Genomic DNA, 23,747 nt, shown 5'->3' with positions numbered 1-23,747 from the left:
TTCATATGAACACCTGAAAGTTCCCTCAGTCACTGGGAGTTACAGGGTTCACTGACACCCTCAGTGGAGACAGGGGAATAGCAGTTTTGAGGCCCAAAGCCTGGTTGGGTTATCATTATATGCAGTGTGTTTTGTGGCACAAGTAAACATTCTGCTCTTCAAACTGTAAACACTACATCATTATCTCACAATGATGCTGGGAAGCTGCATTAGCTTAGTGCATTTAAGTTTTCAAAATCCTTGAAGACACTGAAATAATGAATGCTACTACCTGTATGGGCTCCTTGTCTATCATTGCAAGAACTTCCAGTGAATGTTCTAGTATTTTATACAATGGCTTTGCAGTAAAACAGGGGTTTTCTTCTGTGTTGGGTTTTTTTTTTCCATGCAAGAGAGAAACAACTTTTGGCATTAGCAATTATGGGTCTGAACACATCTACTGCTTTAGTGTTTGTAAGCATGGGGTGCTATAGATCCAGCACAAATTTACAGAAACAATGAAAATGCACACACACTTCTTTTATTACTTTTAATCATGATTAATTTTCAGAAGGAACAGCAAAACATAACACAATTCTAACCTCAGCAATATGGTTAAAGACTGCATTGGTTAGGCCGCATCTTGAGTACTGTGTCCAGTTCTGGACCCCTCAGTTTAAGAAGGACATTGAGATACTTGAACGTGTGCAGAGAAGGGCAACAAGGCTGGGGAGAGGCCTTAAGCACAAGCCCTGTGAGGAGAGGCTGAGGGAGCTGGGATTGTTTAGCCTGGAAAAGAGGAGGTGACCTCATTGTCCTCTACAACTACCTGAACGGCGGTTGTAGCCAGGAAGGGGTTGGTCTCTTGTCCCAGGCAACCAGCACCAGAACAAGGGGGGACAGTCTCAAGCTGCACCAGGGGAGGTTTAGGCTCAAGGTGAGGAGAAAGTTCTTCACCGAGAGAGTCATTTGTCATTGGAATGTGCTGCCCAGGGAGGTGGTGGAGTCAACATCCCTGGAGGTGTTCAAGAGGAGATTGGACGTGGCACTTGGTGCCATGGTCTAGTCATGAGGTCTGTGGTGGCAGGTTGGACTCAATGATCCTCGAGGTCTGTTCCAACCTTAGTGATACTGTGATACTGTAATAAAAAGCTATCTTGGTCATTAGCAGTGCTGTGAAATCACTGGCCTGAAAACTGAGCTGCCTGCCACTCAGCCGAATTATTTTATCACACTTGACCAAAGTTTCCAGCCTTGAATTATAAGTTAATAACATCTGAGCAAAAGCATAATTTATTGTTTAAGTAAACTTTGGAACAGAAGAACAGTGCCCTAGGTACCAGACTTAGTGCTTGCCTTTGGCAAAGCATTTTTCTTTTGACACAGAATTGTAATAGAACAGAAGATTTGTGATTAATTCCATCTCTTGTTGCATGTACAACTTACCTAATGACGGAATGCTATCTTCTGAGCTATTCTTTCCTCATTCATGCATCATAACACCAAGAGCCATCAGGCCATAACTGAGCATAGATCAACTGCACACATTCAAACACGTGCAAATCACAAAATTTAAAATTAACACATCTCTGATTTCCATAGAGGGATATTTGATACCATCCTATCTTTATCTTGAGTACTTGAGGAAACCCATGAATTTCCTCATCAGTGTCACTTGTAGCTCATTTAGAGAGGGTAGTTATTTGAATGGAAAGAATAATCATCCCTTGTCCTCTATCAGCAATTTCGTAGCTCTTAGGGTATTACAATAGTGTCATGGTACTAACAGCCACCAGATGCCAGCATAAGCATGCAAGCACTAAGTGCCTGGTTTATGCTAAAAGGCTAAGCTGGTGCAGACCTCTCAGATCCTTATGTCATTATGCAGTTACAGTCATACCAGGAGTAGAGTGCACTCCCTCCTCGATGTTTCAGTGTCATGTAGAAATAAAAGATCTGGTCATCAAATCAGATTAACATGGTGCTGCACTAAAGTTAATCCTGGATTTAAAGGATCACTTACTGGAGAAAGGACTCTGTTACTGGCCTACCTGGTGATTGCTTCTTCATTCAAAATCAGCTTATTTCCATGTGGAACTTTGACTGGAATTCCTAGCTTAGCAGATCTGTTCTTTAACTTTGTATACAAAATTGAGGTTACCTAGTATCAGATCTTCTATTTGTGTAAGTCTGTACAGAATCTACCAAAATCACTCTATCGTGTCTCCGGACACATCACATTCTTGGCTGAAGGTATGCAAACAGTGTAAGCAAAAAGACCAACAGGACAGGTACTCATGGTGCAAACATATTGCAAAACTTTGAAGTTCTTTTTTTTCCAAATTTGTTAGCACTTGGACTAATTGAATTATGGAAATCACTTCTGATAAATTTCCTCTAGAGCCGAAAAGGTTGGTCCCAGATTGTTCAAAAAATCAACAGGCAAGTCCTCACTGGTAATGGAGACAGAGGAGGAATAATGTTCATGCAGTTCACAGATGGCCCCATAATCCTGCAGTGTGTTTTGGTAATACAGTTTCTAAAGAAGAGAAGAAACAACACATATCATCATGGAAGAAACAAGGCAAATCATCATGGAGGCTCTTTCTGACATTTTGCAAATTAAAGGCATTCATGGTATTCAAATTAAGCAGGTAAACCAGGAGGTTACAGTGAAGGGTATGAGACTTCCTCTGAAAAGAAGTGTACTGAGACTCTCAGTTGCATAAGCACCAGTGCATGAACTTTCTCCTCTAGAGTACAAATGAGGCAGAAACGAGCATTTGATCTGTCCTGGATGGGACAGAGTGCTATCACGTTACCCTGACTGCGTGGAGGCATGCAGACTGGCCCAAGGAGACGCAGGGCAGGTCTCTGAACACACAGTGGCCAGACAGGACATGGCAAGAGGAACTAGGATTTCCCTGATAGCACAGAAGAGCAACTGAACTTTAACCGTGCACAGCAACAGAAAGCACTTTGCCCCACTTACCCATCTGGAAGAATTTGTTACAGATGACAGACCTCTGCCTGGAAGTAACTACTGGGTGACCAGCCAGAGGCAGCAAGAAGACTTGAAGACAAGGCATTTTCAACAAGGAAGAGTCTTGAATGTTTTCACTTAAAATCTATCCCTTCTTTTGATTGTAACGCTTCTTGGATGCGGGCTGAAAAAGTAGCTGAAGCCACAGCAGCTTTCCAGTTTGCAATCCTTTTTTTTTCCTATTTTTACAAGCCAGCTTGACAAAGGAGCAATTCAACATTTATTTCTTACCTGACCCAGAGTTTTGTCCACTGTCTGTATGATATAATCCAAGTGTCTCATTTGGAATGTCTTGTGAGTAGGGTACAGGCCATCCTGGAACACAGACATAGTATCCCAGGTTTGACCAGCATGATGTCACCTGCTAATATTTCTTTCAGGGATAAATCAATCAAATCATCTTTCTCTCTGCTACATCCAGCCCTTTTGTACTATCTTCTGTTCAGGGACAATTTCTTCTTATAAGTGTGTGCTGCATGTGTGCACAGACTTACCAATTGTAGAAATTCTTCATAATCTTTAATAACAAAATATGTTTCTTCCTCAAAAATTATTGTATTCCCTTCCACTAATTGTGCCACACATGACCTCAGAACTTTATAGTGTTACACAAGTAATCCTAGTTTCTAACTATGGTCTTAAGGATTGTGGAATCAGTTTCTCACATACATAAAAAAGACTATTTTACATTTTCTTTGCCTGCTGTAAGATAGAAATTGTTCTTAGAGTCTCTTGGTGATCATTACCTACTTATTACCAGAACACATGGCAGTCACCTACTGATGTAGATGAGAATTGCCTTCAGGCATTCTTTACAGTAAAAACAGACATATGTTAGAGAATAAAGTACTAAAATCTACAGAACAAACTCAAAAGCCTTCAAACCCCCAGAAGTATATCTTATAGTCATAAAAACCCACTCACAAATTCTGTCCACGCTGTCACAGTATGTTAAGTGGAATATATTGGCCAGCATGTTTCTGATAGATATCTGAAGAATGATGGTTACAGTTCTCTTATGCCAAGAACTGAATAAGATCTTGTGCATATCACTTCAGGTACTGTGATAATTTTGGAAGAAATTACATTTCCAAATATTTGGAACAATAACTAATGAAAAGAAGTGTCAGTCTCAAACTGAAAGCTGTTAAGGGGGGAAAAAAAGTTATGAACAGTATTTTAAATACCAGTGGAATCTCCAGCAAATGACATTTCTTTTCTAACTGAGCTCTGTTGCATTGTTCCTCCCCACTGTTATTAACACCAGATCTCATTCTTGGAATTACCAGTTTCTGTGGTATTAAAAGCACATTTACATAAGGAGACAGGCAGTTACCTCAGCAATTGCTTCTTTTCCAGCCTCTACAGACACAGGTGGCAGAACAGCATGACCTGCAGTATCCAGCTTAGCCTGCATACAGGGAGAGGGATGGTGTTAATAAGAAACTGAAGTAGGCTGTGAAGGATCACACTTTTGCAGACTGCTCCCTTTTTCACTTTTATTTTGCTTAGCAGTAGTATTGAGATTGTGAGCTCTGGGCAAGTGGTTGGATCTTAAAGCTCCCTTCCAACCTCAACAGTTCTATGATTCTGTTTACTTCCTTGTTGAAAACATTAGTGTGTGCAGTGTGATAAAGGATGATGTGCCTCCTCCTCCTCTGCTGGACTCCTCAGTAGCAAGGCACCTGGGAAGGTCCTGCTGATACTAAAAATTGGTAGGATTGACAACAGTCTGTCACCAAAGTAGGTTTTTTTGCTCAGAACCCAAACCACACAAAATATAATAAAAGAGTTGACCAGTAGGACAAGATCCAGACACACAACACTTGTGGAGTTATGTGAATACACACTTCTGCACTTACTTGAGATATAGATATTCTACTCTCTTCATTGTAGGTCATTAAAGTCTGTTCACCTTCTTGACATTGAACAATGACTTTGTTTTTAGATCCTGGCACATAAAACCAGCAAAGCAGAACAGTGGAAACTGTTGGAACAAGAAAGCAAATGGTGAAATGGGCATTTTGAATAGATCTGTATGGCTCAATCCAGTGGGTTGGTGAGGTACCCAGCATAACTGCAAATGAGTTAACTCACAAACAGAATACAGAATTAACCAGGTTGGAAAAGACCTTCAATATCATCAAGTTCAATCTATCACCCAACACGTAATGCTTGGCCTGGAGTGGTCAGCCTGCTTTAGAAAGCCAAGCTGGTATCTCCACAGAGCACTGCACTGAGCAGGCAGACATAACAGATCATTCACAGGTAACCAGAGGAATAATCTTTTAATTTTTTCCTTCAGGTAAAAATGAGTAATTCACCTACTCAGCAGTAACCAACATGACTACACCACTGTGACTACACATTGAGGCAAAATGGCCTTTCTGGTTAAGGATGGTAGATTTTAGCACATGTTCATGAGCTCAAATTGCAGATCCAGCAGGCAAATAACACATGGCTTGCACACGTAAGTTAGGAGGTTACCTACCCAGTGGTAGTAAGATAGCCATCAGTATTATTGCACAGGTACAACCTACAAATGTCACTGTTGTGAGAAATGGTGAATCTTTACATGTATGTCCATCTGGGCAAAAGCAAAGCTCAGTGTGCAGATTGTGTCTTGTAGAAAATCCTTGCCTGTCCTGAATAACAATAGGCACAGTAGCTACCTTCTGGGAGGCTTCTTAACATTAAAAGTTCAACTGACTTCCCTGCAAAGAAGATAAGCAAATTATTTCAAGACTCATAGAAAGATATTCTACAGTCCCCTCTGTTGCTAATCAAAGGGATACTCATTTGCACCCCAGTTTCAAATATTTTTTCCTGCCTCAATGCACCATAGGACAAAATGATATCCCACTTTAGCATCTTGCTGAGCCTTGTGGGCAAAGAGATCTGTTTCAGTCTTGCTGCATTCTGACATAGCTGCTCTGCTAACCTCTAGAATTCATTAGGTAGTTAATCAAAGGCAGAAGTGGTTCCCCAGTTGTCTTTTCCCCCTTTCTGCAACTCAAGCACATTGCTTCTGGTCCTGTACTCAGCAGAAACAAAGAACAATGGAATTTTTTTTCAAATTGCAGTAACTTTGTATTTGTAAAGCTGTTCTTCCATGTCCTTGCAATCTCATTGAGACTAATCAGTAACAAACCATAAAGGTAAGACAGTGAAATACCTAGAGGGCACATGACTGATAATAAACTTCTTATGAAGGACACAAAAGGAAGAACTCACCAAAGTTCCTTCCTGATCTTCTGCTCTGGGAGAGAGGAAAAGAACTGATCATGTCAGATAGGCCACAATGTTAATAACAGTGAGTGTGGGGAGGAAGGCAGGCAGAGGATCAAAGATCCACTAATAACAGGACAAAAGATTAGTAACAGGGTTAAAGGGCAGCATAGGATAGGATGGTTTAGACATTAGGAAATCCTCAAATAGCAAGAATGCCCTGGTTGTAAAATTCACATACGGTATCTCAGAGAGATTTGTAATGCTTAATAGAAAATTAGAAAAAAAAGGAAAACAAAGGGATTTTCAGCAATAGGAAATAGCATTTTTTCCCCTTTGAATCTCTCTCCCTTTATTTTCCACTTGATTGATCACAGCTCAATGTATAAATAGGCCGTATGCAAAGTTAAACATATTTATCCAGGTATATTAGCAACATGAGAAAGTGGTTCTCTGCAAGCATCTACCCACGAATTTGCTGTTCTTTGGGTCATGCTCAAAGTATGGTTATGACAAAGAATATGAGACTTGATTAGTGCTTTTTAAAAGGTTTAACTATGAAATAAAATTTTTGTGTTATTTTCACCTGTTATGATGCCTTAAGACGACTGTTACAGAAGTGATTGCCACATGAGGCTCACACAGCTCGAACTGCCTAGCTTGGCCAGCAGCAATCCAGCTGAAAGATGCTGAGCTGCAAGCTCTACCCTACACTGCAGTGAAGAAATTCGCTAGAAGAATTCAGTGATGCCATCTTGTGGACAATGAAAAAAATACAACTAAGTAAGAAATAGGCAATATCTCACTTTTTATTAGAGTAAATATACAGTAACTTTGAAGTACAAGATCACTATCCAATGAAATTACTAGCAAAAATATCCACAAAAAGTCCAAATAAATAAGAATACATGATTGCCAACATCAAAAGCTGGGCTGCAAATTCTTAGTTAACACAGTTCCAGTCTTTCCACATAGAGTGGTCTGTTTATTTTTCAGAAGAAAAATCACTAATGCCAATGGGAGCAACAAAAGCTCAATACCTTTAAAATAAGGCAAAAAAATTAGTACATTCTCAGCACTTTCATATTGCAGAAATTTCAACTGTATCAGCTCAAAAAAACTGTATCACATATGGATTGAAAAAGCTCTCAAAATACTCCCAAAATTCTAAAAGGATCCTTTAAATAGCAAATGCAAAAAGTTGCTTTGAACAACAATAAATGAAACAAAGAAAGGACACAAGCAATAATGAGATTGCAGCATAATTAAGCAATTTGAAGTTAAATAAGACTCCCAGTTTAATCCAAAGGAGTGAGCCAGACCATCTGTGTAGCATTATACCCCTCTGCCAACACCCTGGGCATGGGTGAACAGCAGAAAGCAGATTGGCCCTGGCAGCACAAAGATGGTCACAGAGCCATGGTCACAGCATCCTGGGAGAAGGGCATTGGTGGGAGGTGAGAGCTTCATACTTCTGGCAACCCATTTTCTCCAAACTCAACCTTCTCAGCAGAAATACTGCTCAGCATTTTTGCCTGTGGGAACAATCAACAGCAGCTCTGAATTTGTATCAGCAAATGTGATCATTCAGAAAGAAAAATGCAATCTACTTTATCAGCCTTAGTAATGGGCCACTCCATGATTTAGGACACTGAGCCAGCAGCAGAGATTGATTTGGGTCTTCCTTGGAAGGCCCTTCCACTTGAAGAAGACAGGAAGGCCCTCTTCCCAGAATGGTACACATTGCTTACACAATGATAACCCCTTGGATGCATAACCTCTGAGGGAGTGCAGAGGCTTAACACCTGTCCAGCTAAGAGAATGAGGATCTGGAGGCATCCTGCAGAAACTTCCTAACTGCTCTATGTAACTGAAAGCCATTACATGGTGTGAGGGGGAGGTAAAACCAAGTGACCACAGTATTTCATTGCAGAGATGCAAGAAAGGGAGAAAAAACACACATCAAGACAAAACAATATTGTTTTTCTGCAAGTTATGCATTGAAAATACAGCTTAGCATCACTAAGGAAAACAGTGTATACATATTGGAGGAAAATCCTGTTTCTTCACATCTTTGTAACAGGGTAATTACATTGAAAACAAAGCTGTTCAAAGCTCCTGTAACTGAAATAGAATCTGGCTCTTTATTTAAAATGCAACCTGAGCATATTTGTTCTGCAGGCAGTACTGCAGAACAGTAAAACTTTAAATTAAATAGAAAAAAATAAATATATAAATTACTCTGTTTAAATCTCTCACATCACAGTAAATTACCTCTTCAAGAAGCATCGTCAGTGCTAGGCTTAGACTCACATATGATCATATTGCTAAACATAATGGGAAAAATACATAAATAGCCACACAAACACTGTGCTGTGGAAGTACTTGAATTCTAACCTGAATATTTGATGGAATAAACTTCTCTGCTATATCCAGAAGTGCTTCTAAAGACAGTATCCATAAGTACAAACTGAAGGTAACGTAACCCATAGCCTTCTTCATAAAAGGAGCTCTTTTTATCTACAGGCCTGGAACACAGTCAAGTTAAAATGAAAGCAAAAGTGCTGCAGGATAAAATCCAATTCTTGCAGGTTTGCTCACACCAAGAGCTGTTTGTGGAGGCAAACAGAGAATTTCTATTTTTGTGTGTGAACAGAGAAGACTGTGTAAGTATCACATCAATGAACAAAAATTAGACTTGTGATTATCATGCGAGACAAATGTCGCCAGATCACAGCCAGCATTTAACAGAGAACAAGAACTCAGGCTTATTGTAAGCAGTATCATCATCTACACCTGCTTAACTTTTTAGTCTCCAACAAGATTGATGTCCATCAGATCACAAGTGTGATATTAAACCAAAATTTTCCTAGGTCTGTGAGAAAACTTTTCTTGGTGCCAATCAGCTTTGTTCTAATCAAGGCTGACTGAAACATTACTTGTTCCTTGTGAGGTGATCATGCAAAACGTGCCTGTATCTACATGGCCTCTTCATAACCTAAGAAAGCATCAATATAGAGTAGCATTTCAGAGGAAAATTTAGCATACACTAATATTCAGTGCTGTAACAACATGCTAAATTAATTACTGCACCCAACAGAATTGGTTAAAAAAAATCTGTTCTGATTATTGGCTTGATCCTGCCCTCCTTGCTTTTGGTGCTGGTAGTTGTGCACTAAACCAGTGTGCTAAAGCCGTGCACTAAACCAGTGTGCTAAAGCCGGGCACTAAAGAGGTTCTTAGTGACAAGAGCAGTCCTACCGATTTCCACTACTGTTAACCGGTATCAGGAAAACTTGGCTAATGAAGGCTTGCAGAATTTGACCACAGCTTAAAATTCAAGCACTTGATGCAAGAACCTTTGATCTTTAAAAAAAAAAAAAAAAGGCTGAAATACATGGTAAGTCTGGGACAAGACAAGAAGATGAAATAGCAACAATGGAATGTGCTGGTCCTCCACAATGCTGGTGTTGAATGCCATCCTCTACGTTTCACCATACCTCTGACACAGCCAATTTATTGGATCTTTGAGCAGGTCAGCATAAGTTTCACTTTAATTGCATAGAGCTGAATGTACATGCAACTACAATTCATTTCAACTGTAACTTCACAAATATTGAATATGGAAATAGAATACTGTGTATTACATTTATTTATCGATTTATAATTTCACATTTGGTCTCCAGCAGACTAGGGGAAAAAACCACTAAAAATATTTCTTAGACTATTCCTGAGCAATGTTTTTATGTACTGTAAAATACTCTAGTTTATTACTACATTTATTAATAGCCTCACATTTTGAACTACATACAAATCCATGCTTTGAAATTTTACAAAGCTGAAGATCTGGTAGGCACAATGAAAAGAATAGAAACAGCTAAGCATCTTAAAACCAAGATGAGATCAACAAGAGAAGTGCAGCTGAACTATATACATTATGCACTCTTCAGTATTTGCTACTTTTTCATTTTCTATCACAATGTGAAAGATCAACTTGTAAAATTTGGTCCACCAGCCCTCCCTTCTCATGAACAGTTCAGTCTGGCTGTTGGCTGAGGACAAAGTTACTGCTGCTTAGTACTTCATTGTAAAATGAAAGTACCAAGTATCCTCTAGAATTTCACCTTCAACAAGACTGTGCCTCCAGCTGCTGTGATTAGTTTGAAATTGTAACAGATAAACTGACACTTGAGTACTCACTGAACTATTCTCCATATTCTCTTGTCTCTTACAGACACAAGAGAAAACAGAGGGTCCGAGGATGGGACCCAATCCTGGTTGCACAATTTCTTTGTTTCGGGTTATTTTCCTTTCACTAAACCTTGAGAAAAGAAGTCAAGTTAACTGAAGTAGCCTGGACCATGGGATAAATAACAGTCATCCTGGGTGACTGAAAATAGGTATCTCTTGTATTAGAATATATCTTTACTTAAATTTGCAATAGCCTTTAAATTCATACTCTCAGAGTCTATTTATTGTGTTGTGCAACACAATAAGAGGAGGCCAGAGCCTCCAGTTAATACCCTTCATTTGCATTAGTCATATATTCAAGTGCAAATTGAAATCTGGTCATTTCCTCTAACTGACAAAGAGCATCAAGGATTACAAAATGGACTTCAAGGAATGCTGTCTGTAAACACAGTGAAAATTTCTGGGTAGAAAAATACACATTCCATTTTCTTAACCTGTCACTACTGAAGCTGTCTGCTCCCTAATGATTTTTTTTGTCCTAAAAAGAATCCTTTTCAAAACGTTAACTCCATTCTTCTTCTTAACAAAAATATAATTTCTTATTCAATCAAAAAAATGCCATTCATCATTTTCTGTGAAGAACTGGAGTTTAACTTTGCATAGATAAGCACACTTCATTATGTTATAAAAACAGTCAAGCCCTTTTCCATCAGAAAACACAACCAAGACCATTACATTCACATCTCACAGAACAGCACATCAATCCAGTAACAAGAGCATGGATCCTATCCTCTCAACCATACCAAGGTAAGCATAAAAACTACTACAGACTTCAATGGATTTCAGCTGGTGCAAATAAGAGATGTTGTAATTCTACATTTCTCTATACTTTAATACTCTGCTATTGTTATCTTCATTGAGCAATTGTAAATATTTTTGAGGAGAGACCAATGGAAGACATTTGCCTTCAGGGAAAAGATTTCCTGCTGGCCTTGCTGGCTTAAGATCAAATGTATTGAAATGAACAGTGCTGTCTTAGAACCATGCATCAAGAACCTATTTTCTCAGGATCTTCCTGTGCACAAAACATGGCCAAATGCTTTCCAGCAGTCAAGAAGTACCAACGCTTGCTAATGAATTTTTGTTCATTTAAATTTGCATGATGTTTGCTTTGTGCCATTTATCTTCCTGTCCACTGCTGGCTTTTTAGAGGGAACATAATTGTTGGCACTGCCATTTTTCTTTGGAATTGTACCCGTGTATGTTTTTAAACCTTTGATGGGAGCAGCTGAACCAGAAAACACTGGGCTTTGCTTAGGGGGTCTGATATTACCAACACTTTGAATTTTAGAACTCTTCTCAGAGGGCTGCAGACTGAGAAGCTGTTGCTTTGCAATAGGCTTTTTTTTCAGTTCACTCCTTACTTCAGCAGATTGTCTTTGAGAAGACACTGCACATCCAACTCTCTCAGAAAGTTTCAAGTGACCTGGATGAGAATATAACTGTCGACTTCCTTCACCATAGGGATCTCCCCTGTGACCTGAATAACTTTTAGACAGCTTTGTAGCACTTTCTTCAGGAATTGTTTGCTTGTTAGGCAAAGGGCTGAGTAATGCTTTGCCTTTGCCAGGGCTCTTTAGGGTACGGATGGAGCTGGGAGCAGTCTGTGGCCTGGCTTTGGCTGCCCTTCCTTTCTCATTCTCTATAGTCTGCATCTGCAGCCATTCCAGATGCAGAAGGCGATTGATGAATTTCTCAAGAAATCCTGTTGGCTTTGGCCGGAATTCCATTTTTCCCTCCACGTTCACGAAGATGGCCAGTTGCTTCAAGTCCCATGAGTTGAAAGGGGGTGGGAGGAAGTCTGGGTAGTAGTACGCTGATCCTTTAAAACCCGTCCCAGAAACATGTTCCAAACAAACTGGATCAATTTCTTCAGCTCTGAGAATGAGCTCTGGTGGTGTGCAGGGAGATGGGGGAATGGGAATCCTCTCTGAATCAGACAGATCGCTGGCGCTGTCATCTTCAGCATCTTCTTTAATAATTTGTACTGATTCAAAATCAAGAAACATTTGATTTACAGATGCCTCTTGCCATTTAGAAGAGCATGGAACAGCTTCACCAACATAGTCTTCATGATTCCTTTCCAACTGCTCTTTCCTGCTGCCATAAAAATGTTGCACTGGAACATCTTTAACCTTACAGAGGCTACCTTGTGTGCTGCCCTTTACACTAGGAGGGATCCTGCGCAGACAAGAGTCATTTTGCTTTCTTTCTGGGAGACTCTTCTTTGGTCCTTGGGCTCTGTGCAGTGATGTGCCAACACTCGTGATTCTAAATAAAGATCATATTCTGTTAGAATGATGAATACCTTTGGAAAATGAGTTTACAAAGGCTTTGCTACCCCATTAAAGGCCATGAATCTACATGAATGAAGCGAAAACTGGCATGGAAACTTGGCAATGTGGTCAAATTAATATTTGTTGGCAGAGATAACGCTGCCTACTACTGATTTTTGTGTCTTACTCTGATTTTGCCTGAGAACTCACCAAGGCAGGAGAGTAAGTTTCCATATTGATAAGATAAATTTGTTGTCCTACTAAATGCTGAATTCTGGGGCCAGTGAAGTCAAAGGCAAAACACAGGTGCCAGGATTTCATCACAAGCATTTCATATGCCAGCCTGAAACAACTAGAAATTAAACAGACAATCTTAACATACAACTACCTTTTTGATTGAGTACTGCCATCCACCTGGTTTCTTCCCTTCTTAAGAACACTTGGCTGGTTACCATCTTGGGTGTCATGGGAAATCTGAAAAGATATGAAAGTACATGAGGTTATTAAGAAACTGACATGAACTAAGTACCCTTTGTCTGTAAACAAAACCAAAATGGAGTAATTCACCTTTTCAGTGGCACTTGATACATTCTTGTCTAGTCTTCCAGGAGAAGCTTTCACATGAGCAATTGGTTTATTTAGTCCTTTGGTGCTCAGATGGCTTTTTCCATTACTGTAAGTAGCAAGGATTAAACAGAGTATCCCAAATAAATAACAACATACACAATCATCAGAATAGAAATACAATAAAAGTTTAGAGTGCAATTTGGTTTAAAAAAGAGCAAGAGTGACTGCAACTACCCTTACAGTTCATCAGAACTATCCTATGGTCACTTTTTACTTTTTATACTAAGAATCATAGTATCTTAAGGGGGCCTACAAGAAATCTCAGGAGGGAGGGACTTTTTAGGGTGTCAGGTAATGATAGGACTAGAGGGAATGGAAAAAAAATAGAAATGAGCAGATTCAGATTGAATGTTAGGAAGAAATTCTTTACCATGAGGGTGGTGAGACACTGGAACAGGTTGCCCAGGGAGGTGGTAGAAGCCCCATCCCTGGAGGTTTTTAAGGCCAGGCTAGATGTAGCTCTGAGCAACCTGATCTAGTGTGAGGTGTCCCTGCCCATGGCAGGGGGGTTGGAACTAGATGATCCTTGAGGTCCCTTCCAACCCTAACAATTCTATGATTCTATGATTTAATTACTAATTTCTATAGTACCTGGGGCACGGTCCTACTGCAATTTAACAAATTACAAAGTACAATCTGAAGTCCACTGCAAGACAAATCTTGTTTCCCTTTTTCTATTGCATGCTCTTAACAAAATTAAAAGATTATTCCTATAAAGGTAAGGAATGGAAGTGGGCAGGGATCATACAGTCTGTTCTGGTATTAATGCTAACTACTTCACAAAAAAAGGCACAAACAAAATGTTTCATTTTAGAAAGGGGTTGTGCAAATATTAATAGGAGGAAAACTCATATGCAAGTAAAAGGAAGGACATTACTGATCTGTACAGTTTAAAATTAAAATATACATTTCCTCAAATGAAACAGATACATTTCTGTGTAAGTCCATGGAATCATTAAATCAGTGCATTCTGTAAACACACTGTTCTACAAACAAGAAATATTACTAATTTTCAAAAGTAAAGCAGGAACAAATAAACTGTGCCCTCCCAGTCTAATCTAGCCTGACTGTAGTTCAGTTAATTTGTCTAGCTGTACATCTTGTTCATAGATTTTCTGCCAGTATAGTCAAGATTTTGTTTTCAAAACCACAATTTCACCAATTCAAGAGTTTATTAAAGAATGAAAATTAGTCTTGTACCCGCAGCATTGAAGCAGTCACCTCTGTCACTTTGTGACTTGCACAATCATACTGCACAACTGTTTCTGCTTCTGTGGAGCAGAGGATGATAATCTGAACAGTACAGCTATGCACATATTAACTAATCTACAGTATTTAGAAATTCCTGTAACTAGAAAATGACAAAAATATTTCCTTACTTTACCATTCCTTTGTGGTTTTCATTGATTTGGCTTTCCTTTCTTTGTGTCTCTCTGTGCAGTAATAAGGGGTATTCTTGAATGCCTGGTCCCATTATTACTCTCTTTTAATCTGCGCCTTTCTTTTTACATAATCTTCAAACGACTCCAGTCTTTTGGGTTCGCAAGACATAGTGTATCAAATGCAAACATCACCACGGCCTAGAGATGCAGTAAACAAAGACCATGCGATTCCTCCCAACGTGACTTATTATTAAAGCAGTAAGCCCGATCAGCAACCAAATGCTACTGGAAAACACGGTCCTCTCCCCCAGCGCTCGCTTAACGGGCACCAGCATCATTGCCTTACTCTTGTGAGTCCATGCCGAGCTGTCACCACCCCGGGCTCTGCGGTGGAAGCCCCACTGCTGCTGCAGGTACCGGACTCAGCTCAGTTCCCGGCTCGGGACCGCAGCAGCATCCGGTGGGGCTGGGCCCGCGCCGCAAACCACCCAGCTCTGGGCAGGAGCCTGTCCCTACATGACTGTTGGTAAAATAGAGCCAAATATCTGCAGATATAGCGGCGTTAGGACCACTACTTCTCATTGTGTAACGTGCTCATTCCCACCGCGTTCCTCCTGCGCAGCATCGCGTGTATTGACTGGAGCCAAGTATCACAGTCGAGTGGGGGTGGGTGTTTCTGCTCTTAATTTAACAGGCACAGATGAACAACCACCTGCGCTCCGTGCACCTCGAGTTGTCCTTTTTGTCAGAAAATGCGCTCCTCTTACATTCTTATATACAAATTTTGTGTCATATAATTAATTTTTTTCTTTTTTTCCAAGCCAAATCTCTCACTACAGATAAATTTCTACCAAAAATATACAGCAGAATTTGTAGCATTCTTGCATTTTGCAGATCCTGCATTCCCGTACCGGGAGTGCACGGACGCGATCTGCAAAAAGGTGACAGATGCCCAGCACCAGCACACCACTCCTCATCCACCTCTGGTTTTGTTGCAGTGCTATTTATATATTCATGTCTTTATCTATTTACATTTGATCCTGACGTATTTCTTAGAAGCCCCTCTCTCCGCCATGTCCCTGGCCAAGGAGGGAGCACAGGGGCCATGTGCGCTCCCGCTGCCTCTGAGTACTCGCGGACCGGGACCGCGGGGTCTCAGAACAGGCACTCAGCGCACTGCCGGGGCCGCTCTCCAGCTAAAGCCTCAACGAAATGCCATAGCGCTGCGGGGCTGCTTTTCTGGCTCCGAGCTCGCCATGGCAGCTGTACCCATACAGCCCCTAAGCAGCCACCGAGCTGGGCCGGGCCCTACTTCTCTCCCTCCCCGGATGCATCTGCGATCCCCGCTGCTAACAGCTGCCGTACCTGTCCGGAGGGCAGCTCGTTAATTAAGGAATCCCCTCCACGCAATTTCTGCCTTTCCTGCTTTTCGTTCCCCTACAGCCCTGTCTGCCACTGCCGCCTCCCGGCCCCACCAGCCCCCTGCCCGATACCTGCCTTCGCCTCAGTCGCCACCGGTACTTCAGGGCAGGTCGAGGGCACCGGCCTCAGGTGCGCAGTGCGCAAGCGCAAAACGGCGGCACGCACAGGCCGCTGGACTCGAGTGGAGCGGCGCGGAAGGGGACTTGGCGCATGCGTCCTCAGTCAGGAAAGGGATGCAGCAGTGCTGCCGCGGGGTGTGCAATACGAGTAGGGTTGCTGTCCTGGGCCGGGCTCTGTTGTCCTTGGCTCTGCTGTCCTGGGCCGTGGATTACCGCCCTGGGTCGAGGGCTGCCGCAGCCACTCTGTGTGCGGCCGGCTCAAGAGCGGGCTGGGCATCGCCTTGCCGCGGGGCACAAGGCGGACTGTGCAGCTGATGTGGGCTGTAGAGTCCCCAAACGTGGGTCCCTCCCTCTCTGGCCACAGTACCGAGCCGGCCGCCAAAGCCCCGCCCGACAGCCTCCTCCGCGACAGCCCCCGCGCTCCCTCCAGCCTCTGCAGCAGTCCCGGCTCCGTCCTGCCCGATAGCCTCCAAACCTTCCCCGGCCTCGGCAGCCCTCGCGAGTCTCCCAGCATCCAGTGTGACAGCTTGGAGTGTCCCTGCAGCTGCTGGAGTGTGGGGTCAGTCGGTGTGTACGAGGACAGTCTGCAGGCCCCTCTCGTCGTGGGTAACGGCCGAGGGTGCTTCAGGGCACATCACAGCAACCCCCATTCATCCAGCGACCTCTCCGACAGCCTGGAGTCCTTCGGAGCCCAGCACGACAGTCTTCAGTCAGTCTCCAGCCTGAGCGAGAGCTTCCGGTCCTCCAGTATCAGCGGTGATAGCCTCGAATCCCTTTCCAGCCTGGGCAGCAGGTCCAACAGCCAGCACAGCAGTCTCGAGTTTATCAGCCAGTGACGGCCTTCATCTCCCCATACAATGCACTAGCCTGTGATCCGTTTCCAGCTCCTGTGAGAGTTTCCAGGTTTCTGCCCTTTCGTTCTGAAGTCTTTGTTTCAGCTGATTATTGTTGCATCCAGTGCAGCAACCTCAAATATTTACTGTCTGTGGCTGTCGTTCCCATTACATGCCTCAGAGAGGCAGTACTTGTTACTACTTGCAGTCTTAACACTGACTTTTCTGTTGTCAGTTAAGAATGGAGGTTCGTGGCCCTCAGAGGAATCCCAGGTACTTCTCTGACCTGTATCAGAACATGCTATGGGCTGAAGGGCAAGGGCGGCGGCAGAAGCCGCCAGCAGTCCCTACAAGCAGCAGCATGACTCTTTGGGGCAGTACCCCGGCCAAGGGCGGCCCCCAGCAGGATAAGCAGGTAAACAGCAGTTCCTCCAGCTGTGATCCAGCGTTACGGCCCATCATACGCCGCCGAGCCCGATCTTTGCCTACATCGCCTGAAAGAAGGAAGCGAGCAGAAGTTCAGTGTCAAGTTCCTGGATGCTTGAGTCGTATGAACCGGGTGAGATTTGCTGATGCTTTGGGCTTGGAGCTCACTGAAGTGAAAGTCTTCCAGAGTGGGGAGGATCCATCGATCCCCTTGCATGTCCTTTCCAGGCTCTCCATAAACTCAGACCTCTGGTACAGCGGCTCGGACTTAGAGTTTACTATGCAGTGCTTGGTCCCTGACTTCCAGCAGCCTGCAGACTCTGTGGATTTCTCCTCCCGACTTCAGGAGCAGCAGGTGTGTCTTGAACGAGTGACCAGCTCAGATCTGGGCATCAGTGGCAGCATTCATGTTCACAATATTGCTTTTGAGAAGATGGTGTCTGTGCGATACACCTTCAACCAGTGGAAAAGCTTCTGTGAACTCTGTGCACAGTGGCACAGTAGCATTCCTGAGAAAAACGGGCAGAATCGGGTTGATGTTTTCACGTTCTTTCTCCATGTGCCTCCTTTCCTCCTCCAGCTGTGCTCTGTAGTCCAGTTTGCAGTAAGGTACCAAGTCAATGGCCAGGAGTACTGGGACAACAACAGAGGCAAAAACTACAGTCTTACCTGCTGGAGTCACCCCCTTAAGATGCCTAGAGAATGTGAGGGGAGCTGGATCCACTTCATCTGAATAAAGTGGATGTAGAGCAGCTTGTCAGTAGTCCTGGTGGCACTCTTTTCCTTGGCAGGGCCCTCTGCTCCTATGGCAACAGTCTCCCTTTTGAAACCTACCAAACCTGGTAAAATGTTCCAGGGAAGGGAAGCAGCCAATGACCCATGCAAACTGTTCTAAACCTCTTAGAAAGTCAAAAGGGCCAAAATGGGCATTGACTTAAATCTGCTGAAAGCCTGTGTGAATTCTTCTAGTGTTTGAGTTGTTACAGAATAGTTCCTGGGGATGCTGCCAGACTACTAACAGCAAAATGACATTTCATGTTGCCAGTAGTATTCTAGGTTGCAGAGAGTATTTCTACCTGATCTATTCTACTCTTTTGTACTGTTTGTTTTCTAAATGGGCAGTGTGGCTTCACTGGTTTTGTTTCTAATTTTATTTATATTATCTCACCAAGCCTGGGCACTATTCCATTTATACATCATTTGGATGGCAGACAGTGTAGGAAGCACTTTATATATAGTCTTTAACCACATTAAATATTTTCATTAATATTTAGGCTGGAAATTAAATGTTATAAGGAGCAGAATATACATGAAAATGTGCCATTTGCCCCTCTGATTCCCTTAAGAAAAGGCGCCTTTAGTATTATTTTCTCTTCAGTGTGTACAGTAGGCAGCAGAAAGGATTCTATGGTTTTTGTTTGGTTTAAGACTCGCAACAGGCTTAAATCTAATAAGTAAAAGATTGTCCATGTTTTTTTTTTCATACAGTTTCATGACTACATGGAAAGTTTAGCTTTATGTCTGTAGTGTACATGTTCAGAACTGGCTGGTTGGCTGTGTTAGTAGAACTGCTTTTAAAGCTCATACTGTGAAAATCAGGCCATTTATTCAGGCATCTTATTTTGGATTGCTGCTTATTCATGAGAATCACAAGTTGTTTTTAAAATTACTGTTGTAAGCAACCCACAGCCCAAGTATGTCTTAGTTCAAAAAATCTACTGACTAATTCTGGTGTTAGTTAAAAAAAAAAAATCTACTGAGTAATTCTGGAAGTGCAGAGACCTTGAGAAAATTATTGTCTGGCAAGTTAATGTTGCTTCTTAGTCGTGATACCCATTTAACGGTGAAGAAGCTGCCTGGTTCCATTAGTCTTTGGTTTTCGAAGAAACTGAAGTCATGAATGATGATTCCATGAGCTGCTGAGCACCTCTTGCGGAGTACTGAGGAAGCTCAATCCTATTTGAATCTGTTGAGAACTTACTGTGCTGTCTGATTTAACTTTGGGAGCACTGGGATTGTTCTGAAAGAGTAGGTGAGGTTGAGATGTAATTGCCAGCTACAGAGAGGAAAGAGTGCTGCCTGCTTGCAGTCCACCAGCACTACTTTCTGTCTCTGGGCTAGAGGAACACCTCTTAACCAATCTGGCAGCAGCTCTTGTCTCGTAGAAAAATCAGTGTGGGGAACTGGAAGCCTAGTCTTCCTCATATGGCACAAAAATAAGAGCTCTGTAAGAAAGGGCACTATTAAATTGCAAGGTTATTTTGCCTCCTGTGGTGGGCTTCATATGACAATACAGAACATAATATCCCTGAGCTGTTCAGCCTACACTCCTCATAGTCAATGGAGATGTTTTCACCATAGTTAGCGGACTGCCTGTGGTGTGACAAACTGCATCATCTCTGCTGAGTGCAGAGAAAACACTTGGCAATACTGAAATTCTCAGCATTTGTGTAGATTGTGCCAAATTATGCCAGAATCTGTAGATATCAAGTTAGATGAGCTGAAGCACACCTTCAGTGACTGAGAAGGATCTTTCTTGGCATGAATTGAAACTGCATGCCCTTACTTTGGTGAAATGTTTTCACTTTAGGTATCCAATATTGGTAAAATTCATGGAAGAAAAGTTTTATGTACTTCTCAGTGAAGTAAGAAAATGATCACACACACACACATATGCACTTGCACAGAGGCACTTGTGGTGAACAAAATGCACTATTTTAAAGTATTGTTCCCTCTTTCCTTCCTCTCTGAATTGCCTCTGAGTATACTATAAGTCGTCCCTCTCTTAGGAGACTGTTACTTGACACCAGTTTCCTGTGGCTAGTGCTGGAGCTGGAGCCAAATGCAATACTTGGCTTACTGGCAGAAAAATGCTGTTGCTGTCCTTTGGGAGAGATTCTTTCATGTGCTCACAAGTGTCAGGTCTGAGTGTTGTTGAGGGCAGGGCCAGGTTATGTAAAGCTGAGGCTGTCAGTGTAAAGGTGAATATGTCAGTGCCAGAGGTGAGAAACAAATGTCTCAGCAATACGAGTTTGGTTTGTATTGTCTTCCTTCTGCAACCTCTCAGGATATTTCTACATGCAAAATCTTGAAGTATTATGCCAAATTTGCCTTATCTCCCTTTGCTTGTTCTGCACTGCTGGAGAATAATTGACAGTAGCTGTTACTAATCCAGTTGTCTGGCACTGCTGACCAAGTTGAGCAGTTGACCTTATAATGGAACTGTGAGTGATCTCTGGGTCAAGCTCTTAAGCATTCACACGAATGCTGGCACCTGTCACATGAAAGATGAAATTTGCACATATGTCACAATCAGCAGTGAACACCAAAAGGATTCTAGCTGACAATAAATAAATAAATAGGGATTAAGCTATTAAGTACTGGTAAAACACATTAGTTGTGAAGGCAAACTTAAGACCACCTTTAGAAATTCTCAGGACTACTTGACTGCTTGCACTGTGTCCAAACTGAGCACTTCCCTTGTAACAAGGATTTAGTAAAAGTGAATTCTTCACAAGGTTATTGCCATACAATGCACTTTTTAAAGCTTGGATTTAGTATAGTCATACAATAAATGAATGTCTGGTAGTCCACAGTTTCACTGTTCTTTCAAGTTTCACTGTTCTCTTTCAATGAGATATATATGGAGTCCATGTAAATGAAAAGGGGCTGTCTTTCCTGGTTAAATGTCTTGTCCAGTGTAATGTATGTTACACAGTGTATCACAAAGCACGTGTGCTAAACAAAAGGTCACTTTGTTTTAGTGGAGAGTTGTACAATGCAAGGTGTTTAATTCATTTTAAAAATAATAACAAAACTACAGCTGTTATAATACAAAAGATTGTAATAAAAGCTTTTATGTTGATTTTGTCAATGCTTCTCCTGTGAACAGTTAGGAAAACTCATGAGGCAACTTAGTGCCAAGTTTGCAGTAACAATAGCAGCAGCTATTGTAAGTGGATTTAAGTTGCTAAAAAACCAAGGGTAACTGATAAAAATGCAGTGATTAGTCTGTATAGCTGCAAAAAATGACCAGGCTGGTGTTTCTTACACAGAATTTGTTGTTAATTTCATCTCGGGGCTCTGTGCCTGCAGCACCTGCAGGATTAGGATATAATGTTGGGAAAAGACACATTAGCAGGTCATTCTAATACAGTTCTATGGAAGAGAAGAGAATGGTGTTTTCCTCTAAGAGCACTTTCTAAAGCAGTACTTAACACATAAATTTCTGAGCCAGTTCTTTTTCTATAGAGAAGAAAAAAAAAAAACAGGAATATGCTAACAGTCAGTTATGAGTGCTGTACTCAATTTGGTGTATGATCAGTGCTCATTACAATGTTACATGTACATTAAAGCAGAACCTGGTAAAAACATAGAGCAGCAAGTCTAAGTGATTACTCATGTACTGACTTCTTTCCTGATTTGGCTTCCTCCTTATGATCTCAGATCTGCAACTATTGCAGCTGACACTTGATATAAAAACTGTTGGCATCGAAGCCTCTGACCCTTCTCAGTTCTACTTCTGAGGGCTGTGCCAAAAATTGGTGATACTGACAATGTGTTCTAGTACCTGTAATGAAGGTAAACATTTCTGCTACTGCAGTGAAGAACAATCCTTGTACATAGTGATAGCCTGCCCTAAGGACAGTTTTGCTTCCTTTTCCGCTGAAATTTTTTAGTTTCCATATCTGTGGCCCAAATAATTTCACTGCTTGTTCCAGTCTAATGCATAATTTAATGGGAATTTCTGCTTTCTGTTGACCTCACTTCTGCTGAATTGAACAAAATAGGTATTAGAGAATGAGAAATGAACAGTGTAGCCCCCAGGCATGCCAGTGTATCTAGTGCAGGAGGGCAAGTGTATGATCCACTGCTCCTGTACTTATCACTCACTTTTCTTTTTCCACAGAATGAGTGAGGTTGTTTTCTATATAGGAACTGAAAATCTGTGGTTAGTGTATATACTAGTGTGACTCGTATGGGAAAGCATCAAGTGCTAGTTGTCTTTTATTACTTCTTTATATGATGAAAGTCAGATTTATTTATTTTTACTTTTATTTTATTTTTAATAGAAAACTTCTGATTCTCTATGTTGCTTCTGCAGTTTTGTCCCTGGTAGTTTTCTCAGTAAAGCTCTGAGCAAAGTGATCTGCCTCAGCTCTCCAAATGCTTTCTACTGATGTATCCCCACAGCAAATCTGACAGCAGTTAATGCTGCAGTTAATCCCTTTAGCTGAACGCACCTCCTGCGAAATGCTGAGCGTTCCTCACTGTGGGTCAACCCCTCAGTGGAGATCCCTCACGTCTCGCACCACTTGCCCTTTCTGTGAATTACAGTGACACCTGGTGGTATTCGAGATACTTGCTGGACATCTTTTTTGCCTTTTACCGTATTCGTCTGTTTATTTTAGAAAGTCAGTCCTGGTTCCTGATTGGGTTTTGTTTGTTTGTTTTCCCTAAATTTTATTTTCTTTACAATCGCTGCAGGCTTATCTGCCAAGAAAGGTGATTCTTCTCCTAACTGCTCTACTTTTGCTATTTATTCTACATATGAACAGAGATGCTTCCTGATACTCCACCAGAGTATGAGATTCATGCTTCATTTTATCACCTGTATTTGATACAGTTGATAGAAGCATCAGTATCACACCAATACTGGTAAAGCCCCACTTCGAAATAGATTTCATTTGAACATGTTGACCAGTCCCCTTTGTATAATAAAGGTCACAAATCTTCAGGGGCTATCTGAGGTCTGTCTTCAGGCACTTGGTGGTAGTGAAAATGTTTCTGAAATAAGTATATGAATAAGTTACAGCGGTCTAGCAAATTCATGCCCATTAATTCTTGTCTACACCATGCACTGAAATCAGTGTTCTAAATACCGGCTATCAATAACGAGTTTGAAATAGAAATCCAGTAGAACAGGAGATCAGCAGGCACAGCCCTCCGATAAACTGACTGTAATGCACATCAGGAAAACCTCCCCACCGAGGCGGCTTCCCCGTCCTCCTGCAGCCGCCTCACCCCGCGCTGCAGCACCACGGGGAGCCAGGGGAACGACAGCCGCCAGACCAACAGACTGAGGAAGGGAAAACCTCCCACTGTCCCGATCGCCAGTGGCGATTGGTCCTTTTACCGCCCTGGCGGGCGGTGGTTGGTTG

The 23,747-nt window shown here is 41.9% G+C and overlaps 2 protein-coding genes across 3 annotated transcripts; one reads left to right on the top strand and one right to left on the bottom strand.

Annotated features, from left to right (window-relative positions):
* Positions 1 to 10,756: 10,756 nt before the first annotated feature.
* On the bottom strand, positions 10,757 to 15,076 carry FAM217B (family with sequence similarity 217 member B). 2 transcript variants are annotated; one of them, XM_009903156.2, is made up of 4 exons: positions 14,784 to 15,076; positions 13,345 to 13,450; positions 13,166 to 13,251; positions 10,757 to 12,772 (listed from the first exon to the last, which is right to left on the bottom strand). In XM_009903156.2, the coding sequence occupies exons 1-4, from the start codon at positions 14,876 to 14,878 to the stop codon at positions 11,587 to 11,589; spliced, it is 1,473 nt and encodes a 490-aa protein (XP_009901458.2). In that variant the 5' UTR covers positions 14,879 to 15,076; the 3' UTR covers positions 10,757 to 11,586. The 2 variants fall into 2 exon arrangements, with proteins under 2 accessions (XP_009901458.2, XP_054029542.1); XM_054173567.1 differs by having other exon boundaries at positions 14,789 to 14,892.
* Positions 15,077 to 17,223: 2,147 nt separating this feature from the next.
* On the top strand, positions 17,224 to 18,598 carry PPP1R3D (protein phosphatase 1 regulatory subunit 3D). Its single transcript, XM_009903157.2, has one exon. It carries the CDS (start codon positions 17,402 to 17,404, stop codon positions 18,317 to 18,319), a length of 918 nt encoding a protein of 305 aa, XP_009901459.2. The 5' UTR covers positions 17,224 to 17,401; the 3' UTR covers positions 18,320 to 18,598.
* Positions 18,599 to 23,747: the final 5,149 nt, after the last annotated feature.

Source organism: Dryobates pubescens, chromosome 26, assembly GCF_014839835.1.
Source record: "Dryobates pubescens isolate bDryPub1 chromosome 26, bDryPub1.pri, whole genome shotgun sequence".
NCBI lineage: Eukaryota > Metazoa > Chordata > Aves > Piciformes > Picidae > Dryobates > Dryobates pubescens.
The sequence above is the reverse complement of the archived record's forward strand: the minus strand, read 5'-3'. Positions and strand labels throughout refer to the sequence as shown.

What these genes read in the sequence shown, in the direction of transcription:
- FAM217B (XM_009903156.2), bottom strand. Translation starts at nt 14,878, where the DNA reads ATGGGACCAGGCATTCAAGAATACCCCTTATTACTGCACAGAGAGACA. An exon ending in AACCACAAAGGAATGGTAAA is followed by an intron (nt 13,451 to 14,783) that starts GTAAGGAAATAT and finishes TGCTACTTACAG; the next exon opens with TAATGGAAAAAGCCATCTGA. An exon ending in TATCAAGTGCCACTGAAAAG is followed by an intron (nt 13,252 to 13,344) that starts GTGAATTACTCC and finishes ATATCTTTTCAG; the next exon opens with ATTTCCCATGACACCCAAGA.
- PPP1R3D (XM_009903157.2), top strand. Translation starts at nt 17,402, where the DNA reads ATGGAGGTTCGTGGCCCTCAGAGGAATCCCAGGTACTTCTCTGACCTG.